The sequence below is a fragment of the Microchirus variegatus genome, assembly GCF_963457635.1.
Source record: "Microchirus variegatus genome assembly, chromosome: 20".
In the NCBI taxonomy this organism is placed as follows: Eukaryota; Metazoa; Chordata; class Actinopteri; order Pleuronectiformes; family Soleidae; genus Microchirus; species Microchirus variegatus.
In genome coordinates this window covers 13,384,556-13,406,746 of record NC_139821.1, presented here as the reverse complement: position 1 = coordinate 13,406,746, position 22,191 = coordinate 13,384,556, and the positions used below count along the sequence as shown (strand labels likewise).

At 40.8% G+C, this 22,191-nt stretch overlaps 1 protein-coding gene across 1 annotated transcript in view; it reads left to right on the top strand.

The window, feature by feature from the left end:
* Positions 1 to 2,115: 2,115 nt before the first annotated feature.
* gsap (gamma-secretase activating protein) overlaps positions 2,116 to 22,191 on the top strand; it is a gene marked incomplete at its 5' end in the record, with an annotated part of 40,652 nt that continues 20,576 nt past the window's right edge. Inside the window, 23 exons of the mRNA XM_083906622.1 lie at positions 2,116 to 2,203; positions 3,024 to 3,094; positions 4,891 to 4,947; positions 6,045 to 6,114; positions 6,384 to 6,431; positions 6,568 to 6,656; positions 7,921 to 7,990; positions 8,079 to 8,128; positions 8,493 to 8,603; positions 9,143 to 9,199; positions 9,292 to 9,338; positions 9,720 to 9,805; positions 10,205 to 10,282; positions 10,380 to 10,484; positions 11,139 to 11,231; positions 11,360 to 11,528; positions 13,248 to 13,335; positions 15,625 to 15,694; positions 16,299 to 16,378; positions 16,531 to 16,611; positions 16,992 to 17,099; positions 19,353 to 19,408; positions 21,610 to 21,641. Coding sequence (XP_083762748.1) covers positions 2,116 to 2,203; positions 3,024 to 3,094; positions 4,891 to 4,947; positions 6,045 to 6,114; positions 6,384 to 6,431; positions 6,568 to 6,656; positions 7,921 to 7,990; positions 8,079 to 8,128; positions 8,493 to 8,603; positions 9,143 to 9,199; positions 9,292 to 9,338; positions 9,720 to 9,805; positions 10,205 to 10,282; positions 10,380 to 10,484; positions 11,139 to 11,231; positions 11,360 to 11,528; positions 13,248 to 13,335; positions 15,625 to 15,694; positions 16,299 to 16,378; positions 16,531 to 16,611; positions 16,992 to 17,099; positions 19,353 to 19,408; positions 21,610 to 21,641 — 1,804 coding nt within the window. The remainder of the gene's footprint in view (positions 2,204 to 3,023; positions 3,095 to 4,890; positions 4,948 to 6,044; positions 6,115 to 6,383; positions 6,432 to 6,567; positions 6,657 to 7,920; positions 7,991 to 8,078; positions 8,129 to 8,492; positions 8,604 to 9,142; positions 9,200 to 9,291; positions 9,339 to 9,719; positions 9,806 to 10,204; positions 10,283 to 10,379; positions 10,485 to 11,138; positions 11,232 to 11,359; positions 11,529 to 13,247; positions 13,336 to 15,624; positions 15,695 to 16,298; positions 16,379 to 16,530; positions 16,612 to 16,991; positions 17,100 to 19,352; positions 19,409 to 21,609; positions 21,642 to 22,191) is intronic.

The following is a 22,191-nucleotide window of genomic DNA, read 5'->3' as shown; positions in this document are numbered from 1 at the left end:
GAGGAGAACACCGGGCGGGGAAAGGGGCGTGCTTTATGTCGTCACAGAAAAATCGGCCGCCTTCGACTACATTCGGTTCTGCTCGGGGAAGGTGCACGTTCAGCCAATCAGCGAAGCTACTTCCATCAAAGATTGTATATATTTATGGAGATGAATCACTACAAAATAAAGAGTGACCTTTTTCCTTAAATGACATTATGAACAACATCGCCCTACGAATAACTGCTACTACTACTACTAAAACGTAATATCTAAACAGAACGCAATTGATAATCTCTAATGTTTTTTTTGTTCTCTGAATACTCGTATTGTCTGTTTAAAAAAAACCCAATAACATCGGCGAAGACGGTTGCATCAAAGATTGTATACACTTAGGAAGATGAATCACTCCTAGCACAAATTATGTAGGAATTCTACATACAACTTTTCTCTGTAGTTTTCTCATTTTGTCATAGTTTAATGACACCAGACTGTTTTGAAATTAAACAGTGTAAATATATAATTGTCGTTCACATAAATGCTTGTGAAAGTGTATTCATAACAAATAAGCACATGCACAAAAGTATAATAATAACAGGCATAATATGCATAGCCCTCACAGACACCATATGTACATGCACTTCCTAGGTTCAGCAGAAGAGGGCAGTATTGTTCATGAAATGCTGTTACAGCATAATAACAGAAACTTCTAAGGTCACTGAAGTGAAAGTGTTAGTGTTGGCTGCAATTACTCATAACTGTGAGAGTCAGAGGAACATTGCCTATTTGTCGATTGCCCGTATTAGCTAATTAGGATGGCTGCTTTCATTTATCATCGCGGATTACGACTGTAGTATTTACTGAGGTCACTTCAGTCCATGCACCATCACTAATACAAATGGAACATACAAACAAACGACAAGTGCAGCACGGCAAGACTGAAAAATGAGAGCAATCCCATTGTCCTCAAGCAGCAAACAATTCATAGTTTATAACCATTAATAGAGTTTTAAGTTTGAAGAAAAAAGAAAGAAAGACAGTTGTAAGTGGCACAGATAATGATATACTGACTACTTTAACAGTAAATGATTGCTGTTATTGAACTGTTACTTTGTCTAACTAACGGGGACACAGACTTGAACAGCAGCTAACATTAGCGTCAGAATGCTAGCTGACGCTAACGCTAACTAGTAGAAGTAGTAGTAAGGTGTTCATGAGGAATTGCCTGCTGTGGGTCCCCAAGAAAACTATTTAACTTCTGTACTTTATATTTTGTTTATACTTTATAATGCGAGTTATTTACAGTGTAATGTATATATTTTTTTACTAAGTTTATATATTTACATATATATACTTTACTTTCAAAATTGCAAGGTTTTTCCATGTTATTTAATTCATTTCAAATAAAAAACCCTTTGAATTCATACATTTTTCGTTGGTGTCAGATTATTAATCCGACCAGTGAAGGGCCCCCTGGGAATTTTTGCTTAGGGCCCCAACAGACCCTAGAATCGCCTCTGCCCCTGCCAATAGTATGACTATCTATCTATCTCTCTAAAATATAAATATAAACATCCACAATTAGCGCTGTAATAAAAACAAGAAGGTCCTCAGAATAGTGTGTGAAAGTAAACACCATCACAACAAAATAAATTAAAAAAATATTTATTATTTTGTGTCATAGTCAATAGTTTCAGTGTTAACAAGACAGATCAGAGCAGAACGACACTCTTGTGTGAAGTTCCTCCTGACTGAGTCTGGATGATGCTGGACTCACTCCGCGGGGCGGTGTGAGATTCCAAGGCGCTGGAGTGATGCCTTCACCGGCCTATGGCAGTGATTTCTTCTCGGCTGTGTGTGCGGTTGGGAGGAGCCAACACGGAGGTGCAAAGTTACATTTCCGCATGTCAATAAAAACAAGTTTCTATATTCAAGAACGGAGAAGAAGAAGAAGAGCATAAGAGAACACCTGTTTCCTGCACTGCTTTTACTTTTAAATCTCGGTCACGTGATCGCAGTTCCCGGAGGGGGCATTCATTCAGATAACAGCGTTAAGGTGCTGCCTTCAAACGCACCTCGGAGTTTTTCCAACCAGGAGATTTTTTTGTGTGATTTAGAGCAGAGAGACGTGCACACATGTTGCAGTTAGAGAAACAGTTTGACCTGCACACTGATGTGGAGTCTGAAATCTTCAGGAAGGAGGCGTCTGCCTGCAGGGTGACAGGTGAGGCGTTCAGGTGTCTGCTGTCAGCGTCTGTTTTACATTTAAAAAAAAAGCTCGTTCCCTCTTAATTAAACTGCTTTGATTAGCGGGGAGCTAAATGTACTAGCTAAAGTTATCACGTTTAACTCGTCACTATTTTTGTTTTTAAACTGAATTCAGATTAAGTTTACTTCTATTAAGAGTTTTTTGTACACATTCGATATCTTTAGTACATGGTAATAGATGAAAAAACAGTACATTTCATGAACATAATGCTGACAAGGTCCTTTAGTCGTAGCTTCCTGTGTTAAACTATAGTATTTCTATGAAAATATTTCATGATTTTACTTGTTGAACACTAGATGGCGCTATTTCACCTCCCAATTTCTCTAAATAGTATTAAAAACATCCCTTTCCAATCTCTTAAAGGCATTTTACATTCCATTCCATTACAAACCTCACAGAAAATTAAACAAAACAATATAATAACAATTTATTCAATGGTTACCCAAAAGTTTATTATCTCAGCGTCTGAGGGAATCACAATTTAAAAACGTGTGAATTACTTTGTTTTTGCAAAGAAAAGAACGACTTCGATTTGCTTTTGCCAGATCACAACAACATCACAGCGAGGCTGTCAAATATTTACGCAGCTTCTTGCCAAACAAACACCAAGAAATAAAAACAAAACAAAAAAAAAACTGTATGTTAATCACATTATTGTCATCAGCATGAGATGTTGCACTGGATACTGGAGTAAAAAAACCCTGTTTGTCAGTGCACACTGTTGTTTAAAAGTGATGAGCTGTATGGGTTCATAATAATGATGCTGTGTCTGCAGAATACTCCGGTGCAGTGGATGCTCGTATCCTGAACATTGAGAGTGATGGGGGCATCCTGTACTCTTGGAAAGTAAGTCCACGGGCACAGTGAAGGCAATGCAATTCATGTGCTTCTCACACTCTATATACTGTATTGAGAGAGATATAGTCAAGAAGTGGATGTGATGTTTCTTATACATGTCAATTTAGAGTCAAGATGGGTCAATTGGATTAAAATAGGGCTGAAACAATTACTCCATCAATCGATTGTTTACCTGATTACTACCTTTTTGTCTGCTTCTTAAATGTTAAAGTTTTCTTTGCTCCATATGACAAATAAATAGTTTAAACGGAACAATTTTTGGTTCGTGGACAAAACAAGACATAGGCCTAATATGTCTTGTTTGTTTGTGAACATTGTCGTTTTTCAGGTTTGAGAAACACAGATGAAAATAATCATTAGTTGCAGCCTTAATTTAAAAAAAAACTACTCACAATAAGCTAATTGTGAATATTAAAGGTGCCATATGTAAGAATGTGGCCAAAAACGGTTACTACATTCAAATTCTGAATACCGAGATCTTTTAGGTTTCGTTTTCTGACGTAACTGGCAACCCGTGGTTGCTCGGCAGCTGAGACTCTACTGACTGCAATGATTGGTAGACGGCGGTAGGTGGCGCCACATGCCAAAACATGATTTCAAAACATAAAACATGATTTGCAGTCTGCAAAATATTTTTTTTGAATGCAAATATTTTGGCTGTACTGTTGTTGTTGGTGAGTTCAGTTTGTTATATGAACATTATTCCTGATTCTCTGTGACATATATGAAGGATTTTATGGCCAGTTGCTTTAGATCTATTACATAATGCACCTTTAAAATTGTCAATATTTTACGTGGGTGACCTACATCGCCATCGTACAGTCCTAGTGCTTTATGTTGAAACGCCACAGGGGGTGAGCCTGCAACCCCTCCAGTCATGGAAAAGGGTAAATGCCCTAAAATGACTGTATCAGACTTTTATCGGTATCGAGTTGGTGATATCAGTATCATAAAAACGTGGTATTGTCCCATCCCTACTTTTCAAGCATATTTTTAAATTTTTCGCAAAAAAATCATCTCGTTAATCACAACTTTATCGATCAGTATAATTGTGACAGCTAGTCATGTCAGCATCTGGTTTGCTTCATCAGTCTAACATGCTGAGAATATGACACTTTATTACGAACCCAAAATCCATACTAAATCGATTGGCTTTAGTCGCTTACCATATGGCACCGAGAGGATTATACCAAAATATTCATATGATATTCTTCTCTGCATTCTGCTCCACATATCTCATATTTTTGGAAACTCTGGGATGCTTTAGAAGAATTTTAAAAATAATGTGTGTTTTGAATCCTGGGGTTTTTTGTTTTTTTTGCACAACATGAATTTTTAATGATAAACCTGCCAGAGTGTGTGGGTTTGGAAGGTTAAAGACAGTGTGTGCAGCCTGCAAAAAAAAAAAAAAAAAAATCCTTTTCTCCCCCCCCCCTGTAACATTTACAATTTCATGCATGCCTGCTTGTGCCCTGGGTTTCAGTGTTGACCTTGCTTGTTATTTTTAAGTCTTCTGAATTGAAAATTTTGCCAAATTGCTGGTTTGAAGTGAGGCAGCATTTTGCGACGGGGTAATCTGTGAGGTCAGGCCCCGACGGTAATGAGGAGGTCAAGCGTGGCGTTCCACACAGGTCACGGAAGGTGGAATACGCCAGTGGGAAAGCAGGTCTACACAAGTCGGCACAGGTTATGATTAACCGTCTGTGCAGGTGGCTTGATGTAACGACTCATGAGTGGACTGGAGGATTTCATTAATTCATTTTGTTCAACTCTTGTTTGGACAGGGAGCAACAGGGACCACCAGGATTGGGAAATACAACTCCAACACCAAACAGAACAAGGTACTGCACGAGTGTGTGTTTTCTCAACAGTGGATTATTTATATACGTTTTTTTGCTGCTGTATACATACAAACACTCCCTCTGTCAGGTCTGATAGTATTGCTTGACGACGCAGTATATACATGACATTACATCGTTTCTGTCCACAAAACCAAGAAAAAAAATAATAAAAATAGCCTTCCCCACCTTCTTCTGCACTGCTGCTGTATACATACAAACGCAATTTGCAACTTATTTGTTCCATTTTTTAGGTTAAAAAGTGTCGCACATACACTACATGTTGGACACAATTCACACTTATATAAAGAAAATCAAACAAACTTAGCACAAAACAACAAAACAATTGTAACAATGCTTCTTGGTCATAAATCTTATACCGTTGGAAAGCCTGTTTATTTCCCTATTTAAACGGTGCCACATTTGTGAGGAAAAATGAATGCATTTGTGGGTTTGCGCCCACAAACAACTTGCCAAAGCTTCTCTGCCAATGCCAAACAACTAATTTTTCCTCTTGTGTGGTGTCATTTATTGGGATTGGATAGATGGAAGTCTTCAGAAACAAGACATTGACACTGATACAACACACAATTTCTCTAACTTTTGTGTGAAGTTTACGTCGCACATGGAATTGCAGTTGGGAAAATTGCACTTGTGATATTTTTTCACAAAATCATTCAGCCCGATTTCGAAGCTTTTCCCTGTCATTTGTTGGCCGCCTCACCCTCACACACATTTATAAATATAAAGGCTGTACTTAAATAGAAAAATCCAGCAAGTCGATGTCTCCGTCTTGCAGCTGTAGGTAACAGAATGTGTCCCATTTCTCTTCAGCGCTGCATGTTATTAAGCTTCTGTGGCTGCATTCCCTATTTTTCGGACTTTTCCATTACCCACCCCAGCTTCACACACATTCATAGATACATAAAGAATGTCTGAGGACCGCGCTTACATAAAGAAATCAACAAATCAGCACAATAATGGTCCCCCCCAAAAAAAAAAAATGTGTCCCACTTCTCCTGAAAGCTGCATATTGTGCCGCTGTATCGCCTCATATCGCCTCATTTACATGTTGCTGCATTTTGTGTTCCCTGCAACAGCTCCTGTACTCATTTGACAAGCAGGTGTGCGTCAGCAGCTGTTCCCTGAACACGGAGGAGACGCTGTTGGGTGAGCGTCTCTAATGTGCAGATAATGAGTTATCAGCGATAGGCCAGCGCTCGCCGTGCTGCATTCTGGGCCCAGATTCAAGCCGAAGCGACTGGAGAGTACTGTAGTTATAGCGCTGTGCAAAAAAAATGAGATAGGACAATTTGGGTGCAGATTAATCGCTGCAGAGGTGACAAACTGAGGATGAACACTGATTTAGCAGAATGCGGTGTTATCTGTGTGCCGTGTATCACCTCATCTTTGCTTCTTTTTTTCTCTCTTTCTCTCAGCTGTCAGCTTGGCACAAAATGCCCCGACAGAAGAGCGCCTCAGACCAAGTAACGCCCGAGATCTCAATTCCTCTCACTTTCCTTTCGCAGACTATGACATTAAAGTGTTTAGAGCTCCTTAAAGCGTCTTAAATCCACCCGCAGCAGCGTCTTCGGTCTGTAATTGTGTCTGCTCTCTCCGTAGTGTCAAAGTGTCTCACTCTCCTGATTGAGATCCATCCCATCAACAACACCAAAGTCCTCAAGGCGGTTGACTGCAGGGTCAAAGTGCAGGTTTGTGTGTGTGTGTTGCCTTGGCTGCTTTCTTTCAGGTTTTACTGCAGCCACAAGCTGACATTGCAGTTATGGAGCATCAGAGCTTACAGAGTCGAAGTGCCATAGACTATTTATTTTATAAGCTTGCCTGGAGTGCACTGAGCTGTAGTCTCTATTCTTTCCCCTTTTCTTATTCCCCCCCCTCAATCTTTTTTATTTATTTATTATTACTTCTCTTCCAGCCACAACATTAAAACCACTTACCTGTTTTAATGTTATGACTGTATGTGTCGTTTTATCAGCTGTGGAATATTACGCATCGCAAGATACCGTGGCTGTATTCCCCTGCTTTCCTAAGATGTAAATAACGTTTGAGATTGTACGTGGAACTGTTTATATGTAAACAAAATGGCTTTTCCATTCATCATTTTCAGTTAAAATTATGTTTACACAGCTCAGATTAGCTCCATACAAATCCCGTTTGACAGTAAATCGGTGATCGATTTCATGTCAACGGGTGACATTTCCACCCTGCGCCACAGGTACTGATTTGTTTTATATGAAGACAGACGGAGGCAACGACAACGTCGTTCTAATAAAGTGAGGCAACAGCAAACCGGTTGGAATATGACCACGTAAAAGTTTCAGGAGTGAATTCTACTGCAAAAAAAACAACACTTTTTTTGAGCAGTTTGACAGGATCAATGCTTCCTGACCTCCACCTTCCGCTACACTTCTGCTGTATACATACAAACGCTCCCTGTCAGGTCTGATAGTATTGCTTGACGATGCAGTATATACGTGACATTACATCGCTTCTGTCCACAAAACCAAGAAAAAAAAATGCCTTCCCCACCTTCCTCTGCACTGCTGCTGTATACACACAAACGCTCCCTGTGTCAGGGCTGATAGTATTGCTTGACGACGCAGTATATACATAACATTACATTGTTTCTGTCCACAAAAACCAAGGAAAAAAACACAGCAGCTTGATGGAGCTGCACGATATAGAAGAATTATTTTTGCAAAAAAACATTTGTTGTTGACATGTTTTGGAGTTTGTCAAAACACAATCTTCTTATCTTGAGGAGCTAGATTTTCTCGGGGGCTGGCGAATTCCTGCGACACTTCATCAGGACGCAGTTTTGTCACACATTTTTATCTTTATCAAATAATTGTCTTTTCTTTCTTTTTTCGATTTGGATGTTGTCAAATTGAGCCGCCGTATATACAGCACACGGTTTAAAGTGGCGCGCATGTGTCTCTCGCTTTCCCCCCCTAGTTCCTGCACCAGGACACAACCAGGAAGTCGGTGCTGGAGAGTCACCTGCTCCTGCTGACAGGAGATGGATGTGAGTGTGCTTTCCTGAAAATCTCTCAGGAAATATTTGTACTTTTATTTATTTATTTAGACATTTTTAATCCTCTGTATTGTTCCAGATGTGGATCTGTACCATGTTCTGCTGACCAAACAGGAGGGTTACAGAGTGGTACGTTCTACTTCTTCTTTTTTTTGTTTGAGGAAGTGTCTGTGGACATTTTTTTTGCCTTAACTGGACAATAAATTAAAAGAACATAGATTTTTTTTTTCCCACCATCGCCAGTGGGGTTGGTGCAATTTCGGAAGCATAAATTATTTTTCCCAGAGTTTTCATATCACGCAATTAATAAGTAAAAAAAACAGTTTGAATGTATTTACATAACCCAGTCCAAATGATATATTGTGTCGACCTCATTCTCAGGCTATAAACTATACTGCGCCTCCTGTCCTCCTGGGGTGCTCTGCATTAAGAATTCAGAGTATGCTTTGCTGAATATGAAATATATTTGTGTGTGTGTGTGTGTGTGAACCAGGTGATGGCGAATCCCGACCGCTTGGCCAAAACTGTGGAGAGAATAGTGGAGGATTTCAGTTGGGTCCAGTGGGACGGACACACACAAAGGCTCTACTATCTCACACACAAGGTAACACACACACACACAACAATTTTGGCTGCAACAGCTAATTAATTAGTAATCGACTACTAGAATTTTCATGATCAATTAATCAGTTTCAGTGTTTTTTTTGTGTGCAATTTCAGCTTTTTAAATGCTTTGCTGTGAACTCATTCGTCTTTTTCTTTTACATTTATGTGATGTATATGTTGTTATTCTTTCTAAGTGTTTTTTTGTTTTCGTAATCTGCTGAATTATGTTGTTTCTGACAACATGAGACACCTCCTCCCCGGGAGAGGGGTCCCTCCTCTGTGGCTCTTCCTGTTTTTCTTTTCCATTTTTTTGTTAAAAAAAAGGGTTGTTTGAGTGTTGTCCAAGGATGACTGTGTCACAGTGTAAAAGCCCTTTGAGGCAAGCTGTGTTTGTGATGTCGGGCTATAGAAACAAAAGTGACACGACTTGACTCTTCATCTTTGTTTTGTGGACAGAGTAAAACGTTTAAGGTCTTTTATTATATCACACACGACACATTATTATATGTCAATGAAACGCTTTCATGTCTGTAACAGGACAAGTTCATCATGCGATGTATTCAGTTCTACTCCCACCACAACTGTGAAACAGTGGTAAGTCTTTATTTTATTGATTTTATTGATTGATTTTCATGCATTTTTTAATTCGTCTTTTACCACGATCTGTGCATTTACTTCTCTTCCAGATGGAGCTCCCATTAGATTTGCCTGTCAATGCTTTCCCCACAGTCAAGTAAGCAGACGACTACAGTATTAGACTAGAAAAGCACTCGGGGAGCGCAGACCTCCGCCGAAGGCAGCTCAGCGCCTACAAAATACACCCTATCGGATCACGCCCAAAATAGAATCACGTGTTCCTGGTCCCATTGCGGACATTTCCTGAAAATTTCATCCCACTTGGTCCTTGACTTTTTTTTCGAGTTGTGTTGCTAACAGACAGACAAACAAACAAACTCGGCGGAGGTCAATCGATGTTTTCTCAGCTTTAACTGAGCGTGCGATTGCAGAGACAAATATTAATTTCCCTTTGCCTACACATCTCTGTGGTACTTATTTGAATGCGTGTTTATTTAATTAAAATGAATTAACTGGCGTCTTTTTTTTTTTGCAACAGATTTGTCAGTCTGGGCTTTGATCATCATCATGTGGAGAGACCAGAGGAGGAGCACTTGCGCATGATAGTGTTCACAAACAGAATAGGTAATAAACACACACACATACACATAAGACCTTTGCATGAATAATGTACTCCCATATATATTTTTTTCTCACTCAGACATGAAAAAAGTCATCGTACGTGACTAATATCTTCACTGTGTGTGTGTGTGTGTTTTCTTCCTTTTGCAAAAACAAGAAAGTAAGTTTGTGTAAAAAGTTGGGAACTACCATCTTAAAATCATAGAATATGACACAATGAGAGCACAAGAGAATCGGCAATTTAAGTGACGTTGATTTTTTTTCCCCCAAACATCTGAAATCGAACATTAAAATTTGCTGAATCTATAAACTCACCAGATTACATGCATACAATGACTCTCAATGACTGATTTCTATGTTTAAAAAAGTTGAATTCAAGGTGATAGAATCTCTGTTTTCCAGGGAGCATGTGCGTCTGCTACAGCCAGCCTCTCCAAGACAAACAGGAAGTGATATACACCGTGGTTTCAGTCCACAAAGGTGTGTATGTGTGCGATCCGCCCCCGTTTAAATGCTGCAGTTAATATATAGACGTTTTTTTTTTTTTTTTTATCCCGAGTTCTCTCGCTTTCCGCAGACTGCAGCAAGATGTTCAGAGTGTCTCTGGGTGGCGAGCAGCAGCAGCAGCAGCAGCAGCAGGAGGAAGAAGTCACGCACCGTCATCCGCTTTTCATCCCTATGGGTCAGTGTATGTATACACATAAACACACACCTGGGGGTGTTTGCAGATCCTTTAAAAAAAAGTTGCAAATTAAGGCCTTAATTATTCTTGGAAAAAATCCAATTTAATCCTTTAAATCCGGCGTTCAAAGGGCTTAAAAAACACAACAGATCGGAGAAACTCCAATATGGCATCACGAGAGCGCACACAGAATGCAAACAAGCACTGGGATCGGGAGTATTAAAACAAAAACGGTTTAAAGACGGGGTAAAGATAATCTTAATTGTTGCAGCCGATGCTGGGCGCACTTTGTCCAATAATAATAATGATAAAAAAACATTGATAACAGGGTGAACAACCTTGTCTGAGAGTTTTGTTTGACGACGCTTGATGCTGCACCATTCAAAACTACATACACGGGTGCATCATTTGTGGATTTAAGGTGTGAAATTTGATTTAAGTGGCCTTGAAAAAGGTCTTAAATTACCTGCAGATACCCTGACACACACACATATAATAACACTGATAATTCAACTCTGGTCTGTGGGGCTTTTAAATGTGCTGCTGCAGTATCTGTGTTCTTTCTCTAGCCTGGTAAATGCACAGTGCTTGTGCTTGCAGCACACCGACATAACCTACAGCCTGGCAGTGATGCTGTGTTATTTTCATATGTAGGTTACTACATGCTGGTATATGTGCAGGGTCATTTCCTCCACTGTATCAACACCAGGCAGGAGGAGAAGCTCTGTCACTCCCTCTTCCTCTCCGGTAAGACGAGAGTTCTGTCAGAGTGGATGACGTGTAACTGTTTCTTTGCAGCTGCAGCGAAGGCTCATTATTTTTAAACATGACCTGTATTCTCTTCTATCTTGTCTTGCCCTGTGTGTGTGTATCAGGTCACGATGTGGACCTGGGCCTGCAGTTTCAGGCAGCCGAAGTCACAGTGTTGCATTCAGAGGACGAGCCGCGCGGGCGTCTGCTGGACCTGGCCAGCGGGACGATCCACAAAGCTGAGCTCAGTTCTGCTCACCTGCTGCAGATCCTGCGATCAGAAACACCTTCCAGGTGAAGTAAAGCACCCATGTCTACTCACTGGCCACTTCTTTAGGTACGCAAAGTGATTGTTGCATTACAGCCAGTGGTGTTGTGTGGTCTACTGTAGTGGGTATACTGTACGGTCAGCATGGGTTGCCAGACCAGCAGCACAGTAAGCTACAAAAAGTGTATGCACATGATCTACTCTTTATTTGCAAAAACAAATTACATGAGTTTAATTTCTGCCATTTATATACCGAAATCCCGCCCCTTTTTGCAGGCGTATCACGTAGACTACACCACAGGTGTCAAACTCAAGGCCCGCGGGCCCACATCTGGCCCACGATACACTTGTATTCGGCCCGCAAGATAATATAGTATGTCTTTTCCTGAATCCCCACCCTCCAATGATTAGTACCACACTGCTCAAATTACCTCAAATTACCTGAAAACAGAGCTGGAACTGGGGGATTATGGGGGGGTGGGCACACTTTTAGCTTTAGCAAAGTATTAGCTAAGATACATGTGACTACATGCATGTATGTGCTGTTCTACTGAAATAGAGCAGCAGAAATCAGGCAAGACGGATGGAAATGGACAGTGGAACATCATTTGTACTGAATTTGTTCTTATTTGACCTCGACTTGGCCACCGTCTTTAATGTTGCCCCCCCCCCCTCTCTGTAATTGAGTTTGATGCCCCTGCATAATAGGTATCGACGAAATCCTGATTAGTTGAGTTGTTTCTCAATTTTCTTTGCCAACACTGAATTAAAATAACCCCCATATCAAAATGGTCACTTTATTAGGCACACTTTAACAAAGTGTTAACTCAAATATCTGATGAGCTAATCACATGGCAGCAACTCGCGAAGATGTCCGACTTGAAGTCCTTACACGAGCACCAGAATGCCAAAGAAATGTGATTCAAGTGACTTTAAAAAAGGTGGCATGGTTGTTGGCGCCAGATGGGCTGGCGTGAGTATTTCAGAAACTGCTGATATACTGGATTTTTTTTCCACACACACACACAATCACACAATCATCCCCTAGAGTTTGCAGAGAATGGTCCAAAATAGAGAGAGAGAAATTACCCAGCAACTCTAAAAGTGGCTTGTTGGTGTCCAGAAGGTCAGGAGGAGGATGACCAGAGTGGTTGTAAATGATAGAAAGGCAACAGTCATTTAAATAAAATACGTAAATAACAGCACTATATAACAGCAATAGCTCTCATAGTCGGTCATTAAAAAACAGGGTGTGCAGAAGACCTTGAAAACACACTTCTACAGCAGTAGAAGAAAAACAGTGTTGTCCTCTCTGCCTAATAAAGTGGCTGTTGAGTGCATATTTGGAGTTGTTATTAAGGCGGTGAGTTTACTCAGAGAAGTATACTTAAGCACCAGACAAGTGGAAATGTATTGTTTTTGAAAGTGTGTTTTTCCCGTGTGTGCATCTGCTGCTGAACTTTCTTTGAAAAATCTTCTCCTTATAGATAATCACGCTCAGGTATCCTGATTTTATTTACGTGTTCTTTTTTTTTTTAAAGCTGTGTTTGACTTAATAATAATACATAAATAAATAAATAAATAAATAAATAAAAAACAGCACACACATCACTGTGCAGTGCCTGAGTGTTGGCTGTCTGCCTCTGCATCTGCTTCCCCCCCGTGCGTATACGCTTATGTGGCATAAAGCTAAAATTTGTGCTATATCACATCCATCCGAGGTGTCGCAGGAGCAGCAGCAGCAGCAGCAGCAGCAATGTTCACCCTCAGCACCTGGCCGCCCTCCACTGCCTGCTGGTTTACATGGGAAACGACCCAAGCCTGGAGCTGCAGGTACAGAAGGAGCACGGAAAGGAGGGCAGAGATATTGACTTTTAATGCAAATGCAGTGAAATATTCAAGGTTGAAGCCGTCACTCATTATTTTGGCCCACCCCCCCCCCCCCAAACTTTATTATCCACTGTTATGCAGCAAAACATCTTTATTTCACACACACGCACAACATAACAATCAATGGAAGAAAAACAGCAGGATTTAAACTAAGACGCATGAACTGTTCGTGTTCGCGTTTTTCACAAAATTGAATTCTGCTCAGAGCAAGTAACCAGATAACCGGAGAGATGAGAGCGTTTCTTTCTCTCCCCCCTCGTCTGAACTTGTTCGACGTCAACGTTGAGTTGGCAGAGAGCAGATGGAGGCAAGACGACGGGAAAATTAAACACGCGCGCGAAACAGAGAATCACACTTAACAAATTGAAAGAAAAAAAAGAGTGGCCACAGATATTGTGTTTGGGGCGATGACTCAGACTCGCTCAGTAATACACGGAAATGAAGATGTTCCAGCTGCTTTGATAGTTTCGAATAAAATCTTTCTTTAGAGGTTAAATGAGTCACCAGCTTCATTACCGCAGCCAGCGCTGGGAAATTAGACACCGCACTTAACTCGTATTCTTCGTAGAGTCTGTTAATGGGGCCAGCCAGAACAAAAAAAGTAGTGACTTTAATAAAAGGTGATTGCCTCTTAAAGTTTCCCTTTGTTTGAATACAGGCACAGAACCAATTCCTTTCTTTACTTCTTTTTCGTTTCCATCCTTCCACGCAACGGTTATTGTTATGCAAAATGCACTGAACTTAAACCGAAAACCCTCCTGGGCCAACGCTGCAGCGAAATTGGCAGCAAAGGACGAGATTTAGTGATATTTGCAGGTTTGCCTTCTTTGACAAATTCATTAATATTTCATGTTTCTTTACTTTAAATAGAGCACAGTACAGCGCTGCAGCAAGATCGTCCAAAAAAAAACATCTTATCAGGATGGGGAATTTTTATCATATGCCACCGTACGGCCTTGCGATCATATCAGCGTTCTCCTCTCACTGAAAAACCAAATACTTCTATCCACATATTATTTCTAGTAGAGGTCGACCGATGTGGGTTTTTGATGCCGATACTGATTTGTGGAAATCAGTGTAGCCACTGATTTTTGGGCCAATATATTGAGCGGATTTCCTTTTTTTTTAATCCATTATAATCCACTGTTGGTAACACTTTAGATTAGGGAACATATATTCACCATTAATACTAACTAACACGCATATTAATTAGTAAATATTAAGCACGTATTAACACCTTATGTAGGAAATAACTTATGTAGTAATAGAGGTAGAATAAGGTTATGTAGAATAAGGTGTTAATTTGTGCTTAATGATCATTAATAAAGGGCTAGTATGCAACTTATATATGTCAGTAAGCACCAAGTTAATGGTGAATATGTGTTCCCTAATCTAAAGTGTGACTTTACTGGGTAATGAGAACAAATAATACAAGAAAAGGAATTGCTTAACTTCACTAATGGTCGGCCTCTTCAAACTTTTTTCAAACTTTTATGCCTGCACTGCAGTGCAATTATATGCCAAAAAGTAATAATTACGTTAAGGAATGGCAGATATTGAGTTGATATTTCAATAGATTAGAGGTAACACTTATTCTTTAACCCTTTAAGGTACGCACCATGAAAAAAGCAAGGAAAAATTATTCATTTGCATTTTTTATTATTTTATTTCCTTTTTTTTAAATTAGATCCTACAGTATTTCAGATTTCAGATGTTCATAATAAACCTGGTTTGCATAATTCATAAAGTACAACATTCAGAGCAAGTCACATTAAATGTTAGTGAGTTCAGCTTGATGCATTTTTCAATGAGATATAGTGACTTAAAGTGTGGTCGACCAAATGGTTGAGTAGTACCTTACAGGGTTAATGCTAGCCCAACATACAGAGACAAACAATCAGCCTTGATTCAATTTAACTACAATCTGCATGTTTTTTCAAATGGTGCCAGGAGCTGTGGTCAGACTCCTAAAACTGCAGTGCGTACATTTGAATATATACAAACGCATACACATAAACACTCCCCTCAGCCAGGTCTGATAGTTTTGCTTGACATAGCACAGAACCTGTTTTTTTTAAATACTGTTACAGACACAGGCAGAATGATCGCACTGCAGCTTGAAACTGAAGTCATTTCATGTGTCTACACTTAATGTAAATGTACAAATTAAGATGCAGCGCAGCTCCGGCGGTGGTGACCGTCGTCTCCTGTGTGTTTCTGTCATGCCTCTAGATTATCGAATGGCTGTGTGACAACGTGATTGCCTTCGAGTCCTTCGATCAGATCCAGGAGTTCATTCTAGGTCAGTGGCAGTCAATCAGTCCTTCACGGTCTAGCGCTTTTCTCTGCCATTTTAAGGCCTCCTCCTCCTCCTCCTCCTCCTCCTCCTCCTCCTCCTCCTCCTCTGTGGTTTCCCGACTGCATACATCTTATCTCCACACGGCTGAATTGTTTTATCAACTCTATTAGTTTTTGCCTTTTGAAAATCGCTTTTTCCGCATACTTGTGCCAGGTGTCCCACGTGGGTCTGAGGAGTTGGCAAATATATGTGGTTATTTTTGAGAGAGCGTGGAGACTCAAAAAAAAAAAATGTGGTTAAGTCCCCGCCAGTGTGTTTGTCTAGAATTCCTTTGAATAAAAGAACAGCACATGATGTTACTTACTTACTTACAATGTCGGGAAAAACAGTCATTATTCAGCGATATTAGATGTTGGAGCACCTTGCAGCATAAATTTGCATTGTTTTTGGTGCTACAACATATAAATATCCGTGTTTTCACAGTGTTGGCCCTAATTTTTCGAAGTACTCGGAATGTACGACAACGTTGTTGCCTTATTGTCTTGTCTGCTTGTATGAAAAATTCAGAATGAGTGTATTTTAAGGCCATCCTGCCTCTTTCTCGCAGCATCTTTGTACAGAATAAGCTACAACAAGTCTGTCAGCCTGGATAAAGTCCTGCCTTACTCCTCTGTATTCGACATGAAGGTACCACGCGCACTTATACACATATTTTCTCATGCATAAAGCGCTGGAACTATCTATATATAACCAGATGAGAATGCAGAAAGAGGACACATGCAGTCACATCTTGTTCCTTAGGTTCCCTAAGCTCTTGAGTCTGCTTCTCTGTGTTTTAGGACGTACCAGTGTGTTTGCTGGAAATCCCTGGTGTCTCGTGCAGCACTGAGCTGCATATTAAGGCTGCGCTGAAAGGAAAGGTAACAACATGTTTTCCACACCGTATTTCGGCGTGTGCTGCACACACGTGTTGAATATCCAAGTCTTCTTCTGTCCTGCTCCAAGCCTGCAGAAAGAACACGTTACATAATAACCTACATACTGTATATTCTCTCAGTTTGTGTGCGATGCAGTGTTGGCAAATTAATGTAGCCCTTATGCCTTGAGACACTCAAAGGGCACTTTCATGTGGAACAGTGTGATTTTATATGTATCGGGTCTGCTTGAGCGCATTTCTGACGCAATAATTCTCAGTTGTTTCAGGCAATGTCCTTGTTTTGTCACTTTGGTGTGTGTGTGTGTGTGTGTGTGTGTGTGTGTGTGTGTGTGTGTGTGTGTGTGTGTGTGTGTGTGTCTCCAGGGTTTCTGGACAGAGCTGCAGTGGAACACAGAGAGGACAAAATATCTAGATGCTGTTCCCAACCCCAGATACAGAACCTCACACATAAAGGCCGACTGGGACAAACTGGTGAGTGTTATTGTATATCTACTATTTTGCTTCATCCTCCACATTAGGGTCAGGGGGCGCTGGTGCCCCAATCCCAAAGCCGGGGGGGCCCAAACTGGACAGGTTGCCAGACCATCACAGGGCCATATAAAAGACAAACAACCATCCACTCTCTAACATGACTATTTTCTATAGGGAATTTTATGGTGCATTATGTAATAAATCTACCACCTACTGCCGTCTACCAATCATTGCAGCCAGTAGAGTCTCAGCTGCCGAGCAACCACGGGGTTGCCAGTTACGTCAGAAATCGAAACCTAAAAGACCTCGGTATTTTGAATTTGAATGGAGTAACCGTTTTTGGCCACATTCCCTGTATGCCTTTGCATCCATAACGCGTTTTGAGGAGCTTTTCTGTGGTTTCGGACATTTATCCGAAAAGGAGCCTCCGAGTACCTCCAATATGGCCCGCGCATCCGGGTTACTGCCCCGAACGTGACGTAGGTGAAAACCCTCTATGACGTTGCTGCAACTGTCTCATTGGATTTCAAGCTAGCTTGCTAAAACGTAAGCTCTGGCGTTGTCTTCTGAGCATGAGAGGGGTACGAAGGCAGTTTGACTGATGCTTAATGATTCAATTAATTAGTTCGGGCCGTTCATTAAGATTGGATGGAGTTTTTACAGGCCTTGTAAGATGATTTAAAGCAATACAGTAAAAAATAAATGCTCCAGGAAACCCTACATTTAACACCCTACATATCACGGCACACATCACATAAACATACAGTGCTTCGTATCATCACTCCAACATATGATATAGAAAGTACCAATCTCTATGCATCACTGTTAAAAATCAATGAATAAAGCAATAAATAGCCCTTGACCTTGACATCGCTGAGAGATACATCTAAAAAAATATATATACTTTTAAGACATAATCATCCCAGCTATCAGACGCTCAATAAAAGAAAAAGAGTTGCTCATAAGAAACCTCCTTGGCAAGTTCAGCAAAACCAGGCTTAATAAGAGGGAGCATCTGGCTTTTTCCCGAGCCGTCATTAAAATCCGTCTGCCGTTCAACAGTTTGAATAAATTCTCAATTTATACAATCGTTTACAGCGATTGGGTCAGCCAGCACAAATAGCCCGGAGGAGAAGTCAAACCTGTCAACAGTGAGCGTCCTAATCCGATTTCTTACCCAAAACAAGTTCAGTTTAAGGGCATTACCAGAGAAAATGGATGGTGTTTTTTTGGGGGGGATTGTGACATTCTTAACAAATCTGCTGCAGATTTGAGACCGACGTGTTTTTTTAGTCACACCATTATCAACAAAGTCAGCTGTGAACATTTCACGGGAGGAAGACACTGGTAATAGGGCTATTAGATTAAGATGGAGCGAGAGATACGGTGACTACAATTACTATTATTTAATTTATTGTCATTATTCGACACACAAAATTCCTCAGCGCTGCTCTGATCACATACCCTGGTATATACAGTAGAACAGCATTTCTAGTACCACCTGAGGAACCACAATTTTAGATCTACGGGTCGATTGAAAAAGTTGTAAAACCCAATGTTACCTTTATTCATTCATTATACTGCAAATGTACATTGAGATACCACCAAATTTGAATGGAAAACACCAATTCTACAGACTTTATACGTAAAAACATAGAAGGAAGAGGCAAGAGTTGTGCTATGGATGCAGAGCTCGGCATCTTTTATTTGGACATGTTTACCATCAGTTTGAGAACCAAGGGTCTTCATGGTGTCTAACACTCAACAATTTAGCATAAAATGAATGAACAAGTCTTACTCTTAAATTCCTTGACAACTTTGTTTGATTTTGACATAGCCTATTCCGTTCCGACTCACTCCATGACAGGTTTTTATACGAATAGTTCTAGCCTGCATCGTCATTCTCCGACTACAATCACGTCCGTCCATACCTCCGTGCGTCTTTTGCGTCGCTATAGACGTTACACGATGCTCCCTCTAGAGGGGCGGTGCCAAGTTGCAGGCGTCAACAAACACGGCGAACCATTGAAGAGGTTATTTTATTGCTCGAAAATAGACAGAAACGGAAGCGGATTTTGCGGCAGTGGAATAATAAAAAAAAGAAAACCTGGTTGCTTGTTGATGTGAGATAACAAAAATGTGTGTGTGTGCTTTGTGTATATATATATATTCTCATTGGCATACCTGTTGTGTACACCTGGCACACCTGGAGCAACCTGAATTCCCCACTCTCATGGTGTTGTTTTGTTTCAGAGGTCTGAAAGGAAACCGTCCAGCCACATGAATCACATTGAGGAGAACACAAAGAAGTAAGTCTGCCTTTCCCACTGGAGATTTGGTTAGGAAAAGTACCACAGGCTTTAAAATGACCTGATACTGGGGGCGGGGGGGGGGGGGGGGGGGAACAAAGGCATGACTGCAACTTTGTACTGTGTTCCTGTCTTCATAAAACTTATATAATGTCCTCTAATTAGCACTTCAAGCCATAGTTTTAAACCTTGAGAGGCGTGGAAGTGCAATGCCTCGATTTCACTCATAAGTTAGAGGCCAGTTCACTTATATACAAGCCTGGTAACATTAAAGCTCCCATAGAGTGGTCCTATCGCACATATATGTGAGTTATGGAGATCTACATACATACATAAACTTGTTTTTATGGGCAAAAACCTCCTAGTTGCTCCAAATGAGCCGATCCAAATCTCTCCTCACTGAAGCTCTTGTCAGCCACGCTGTTTCTAACCAAAATCTCACACCCAGAAGACAGAACTGTGCTTTGGATAAGGGTTAGGTTTACGGTGGGTTCATGGATGTATTATATGAACTGGATAGAGCACTGCCCCTTGCTTCCGTTCATTCCTATGAAGCTGCTCACCCAGCACACATATGCCAAAAAAGATTTGGACTTCCGTGTTTATTTCCGGGTTATGGGGCCCATAGAGCATGTGCAGTAGTGTCACTACCATATAAAGATCTATAAAAGCCCATGTCCATGTCTCGAGGTGTCCTGTGGACACTTTTACAGGCGTCTCTTTTACTATTGCGGTCAATGGGAAAATTGCCTTTGGGCTCTATAGGGTTTTCTGTTGCAGTACCCACAGTGGCCACCATGTAAAAATTGTCTTCAAAGCAGAGGGGGCGGTGCTTTATCCAGTTCATATTATACATCCATGGGTGGGTTAGAGAGCTTTCCCAACTGTCTTGTGATTGGCCAGGTACCTGGAAGTGACGTTATTAGCACGTCAGCTCTCAGAAGCGCAGCTCCCCCCTCTGGAACGGTGGATGCACTTCTACTCATTATTATTAAAACATTGTTTGAACAATGTTTAAAAAGGGCTTTGTCTCGACTCGCTCCGCCGCAGTCCCTTTTACGACTTTGACCCAGAGTTAGAAGACACTGTCGCTAGTGAAACACCTCCACGACGGATGTTTTTGCAGAGCCCGAGAATACAATACTGTTTGTTTGGAAACTTCAGGGCTTCATAAACGATGGCAATGGCGCAGATACACACCAAAAAAACAAAACAGCGTTAATTGCCACTTCCGGTCTATGGGAGCTTTAAAAACATTTAATCCTCCTACTAAAACCAATCTAATCCGTTCACTGACCCTTATTTGTGTCCAAATAGCCGATATTATATTGATTTTGCTGGACACTGTTTTCCTCTAAACACAATAAAACCCACAATACGTCTGCTTTTATAGAGGAGATAAGAAGGCTCCTTGGTAAGATAGAATAAGACAAATATCGGACATTATTCTTAACCGTTTTGGAGCCGATCCGCTCAGAAAACTTCATATACTTCAGGAAACATTTCAAAGTACGTCTGGGTGTATATCTCAAAAAGAGTTATTTGTGACTTCCCTTCATACTGGCACTTTTTAAATTTCACCCCATAATGTTCCTCCGGAGCGTTTCTTGTGATGTGAGCGGATGTGGAGAAAAAAAAAAAAACACTGATTTCAAGAGCCATCTGCTTGTGATGTTAATGTCACAGTCGGGTGACATAAGCTCTTACCTCCAGTGTGGATGCTTTTTTTTCCCCCCTCTCCTTGAAATTGACTTTTTTTTTTTGTATTCCTCACTCTTCAAACTCACAAACCTCCTCAGAATCCTCTTCTTTTATTGACTTTCATAAAGTCCTTTTTTGCAGCTTCGTACCCTGCCTATGTGCCATAAACATATAATATACCTACTCTGAATTGGAAAAGTCGAGAGTACGACGACAATGATGACGACAGTCACGTACCTGCTCGTGTAAAAACCTGCTGCCAATTGAAAATAACTCCGTCCTGTTTATGTGAGGGATAATAATTAACTTTTCTTCCTTCAGGCCAAACTCACGCACCTGCTTACAAAGTGTTTGCTTTTATAGTTTTGATATATTTTTTTTTCCCCCATGTAGCATTATGCAGCCTCAGCCTACTACATAAAAAGTAAGAGTCTGAGTATAATACTGGCTTAAGGGTTTTTGTTTTTTAATGCAAACCTCTTTCTTTCTTTTCTTTGTAGGGTTCTGTCGATGGTGGATACCTGGTGTCTCGGTAAGACGGCGCATTAACACACGCGGACACAAACACGTAAAGCCGTAGAGATCGCGTCGCGCACGTAGCGGTGCGAGGGAATGGGGATAAATAAGGAAAACCTTGAGCGATAACGGAAACGGAAAAAACTGTGTGTGAAAGTGTTTGTGTGTGTTCGTCTGAGGTCGCATTCTTCATGCCCACTGGAGAATATTCGGCCGAACCGAAACCACTGCGCTAATTTATCTTCGGAGGAGAAGCTGAGAGAAGGAAAAAGGAAAAACAGTAGAGGACAGGAGAGGGATGGGGAAAAAAAAACGAGAGAGCACAATGAAAAAAAAAAGAGAAGAAATGAAAAATGCTACAATTATATAACAGCGGGGAGTTAGGTACTTCCTTCCCCTCCCGTCTGTCTCTCCTGACTCGGGGTGCAGCGGTTTTGTGTCGACCATAACACGGGACGTTCCCTCGTTAATGCACATGGATGATCTCAGACAGCCACACCCGCTCCCACCGATTCCCGAGTAAAACATGACAGTTTGATCACTTTTCCACATGACGGAGGCAGTGT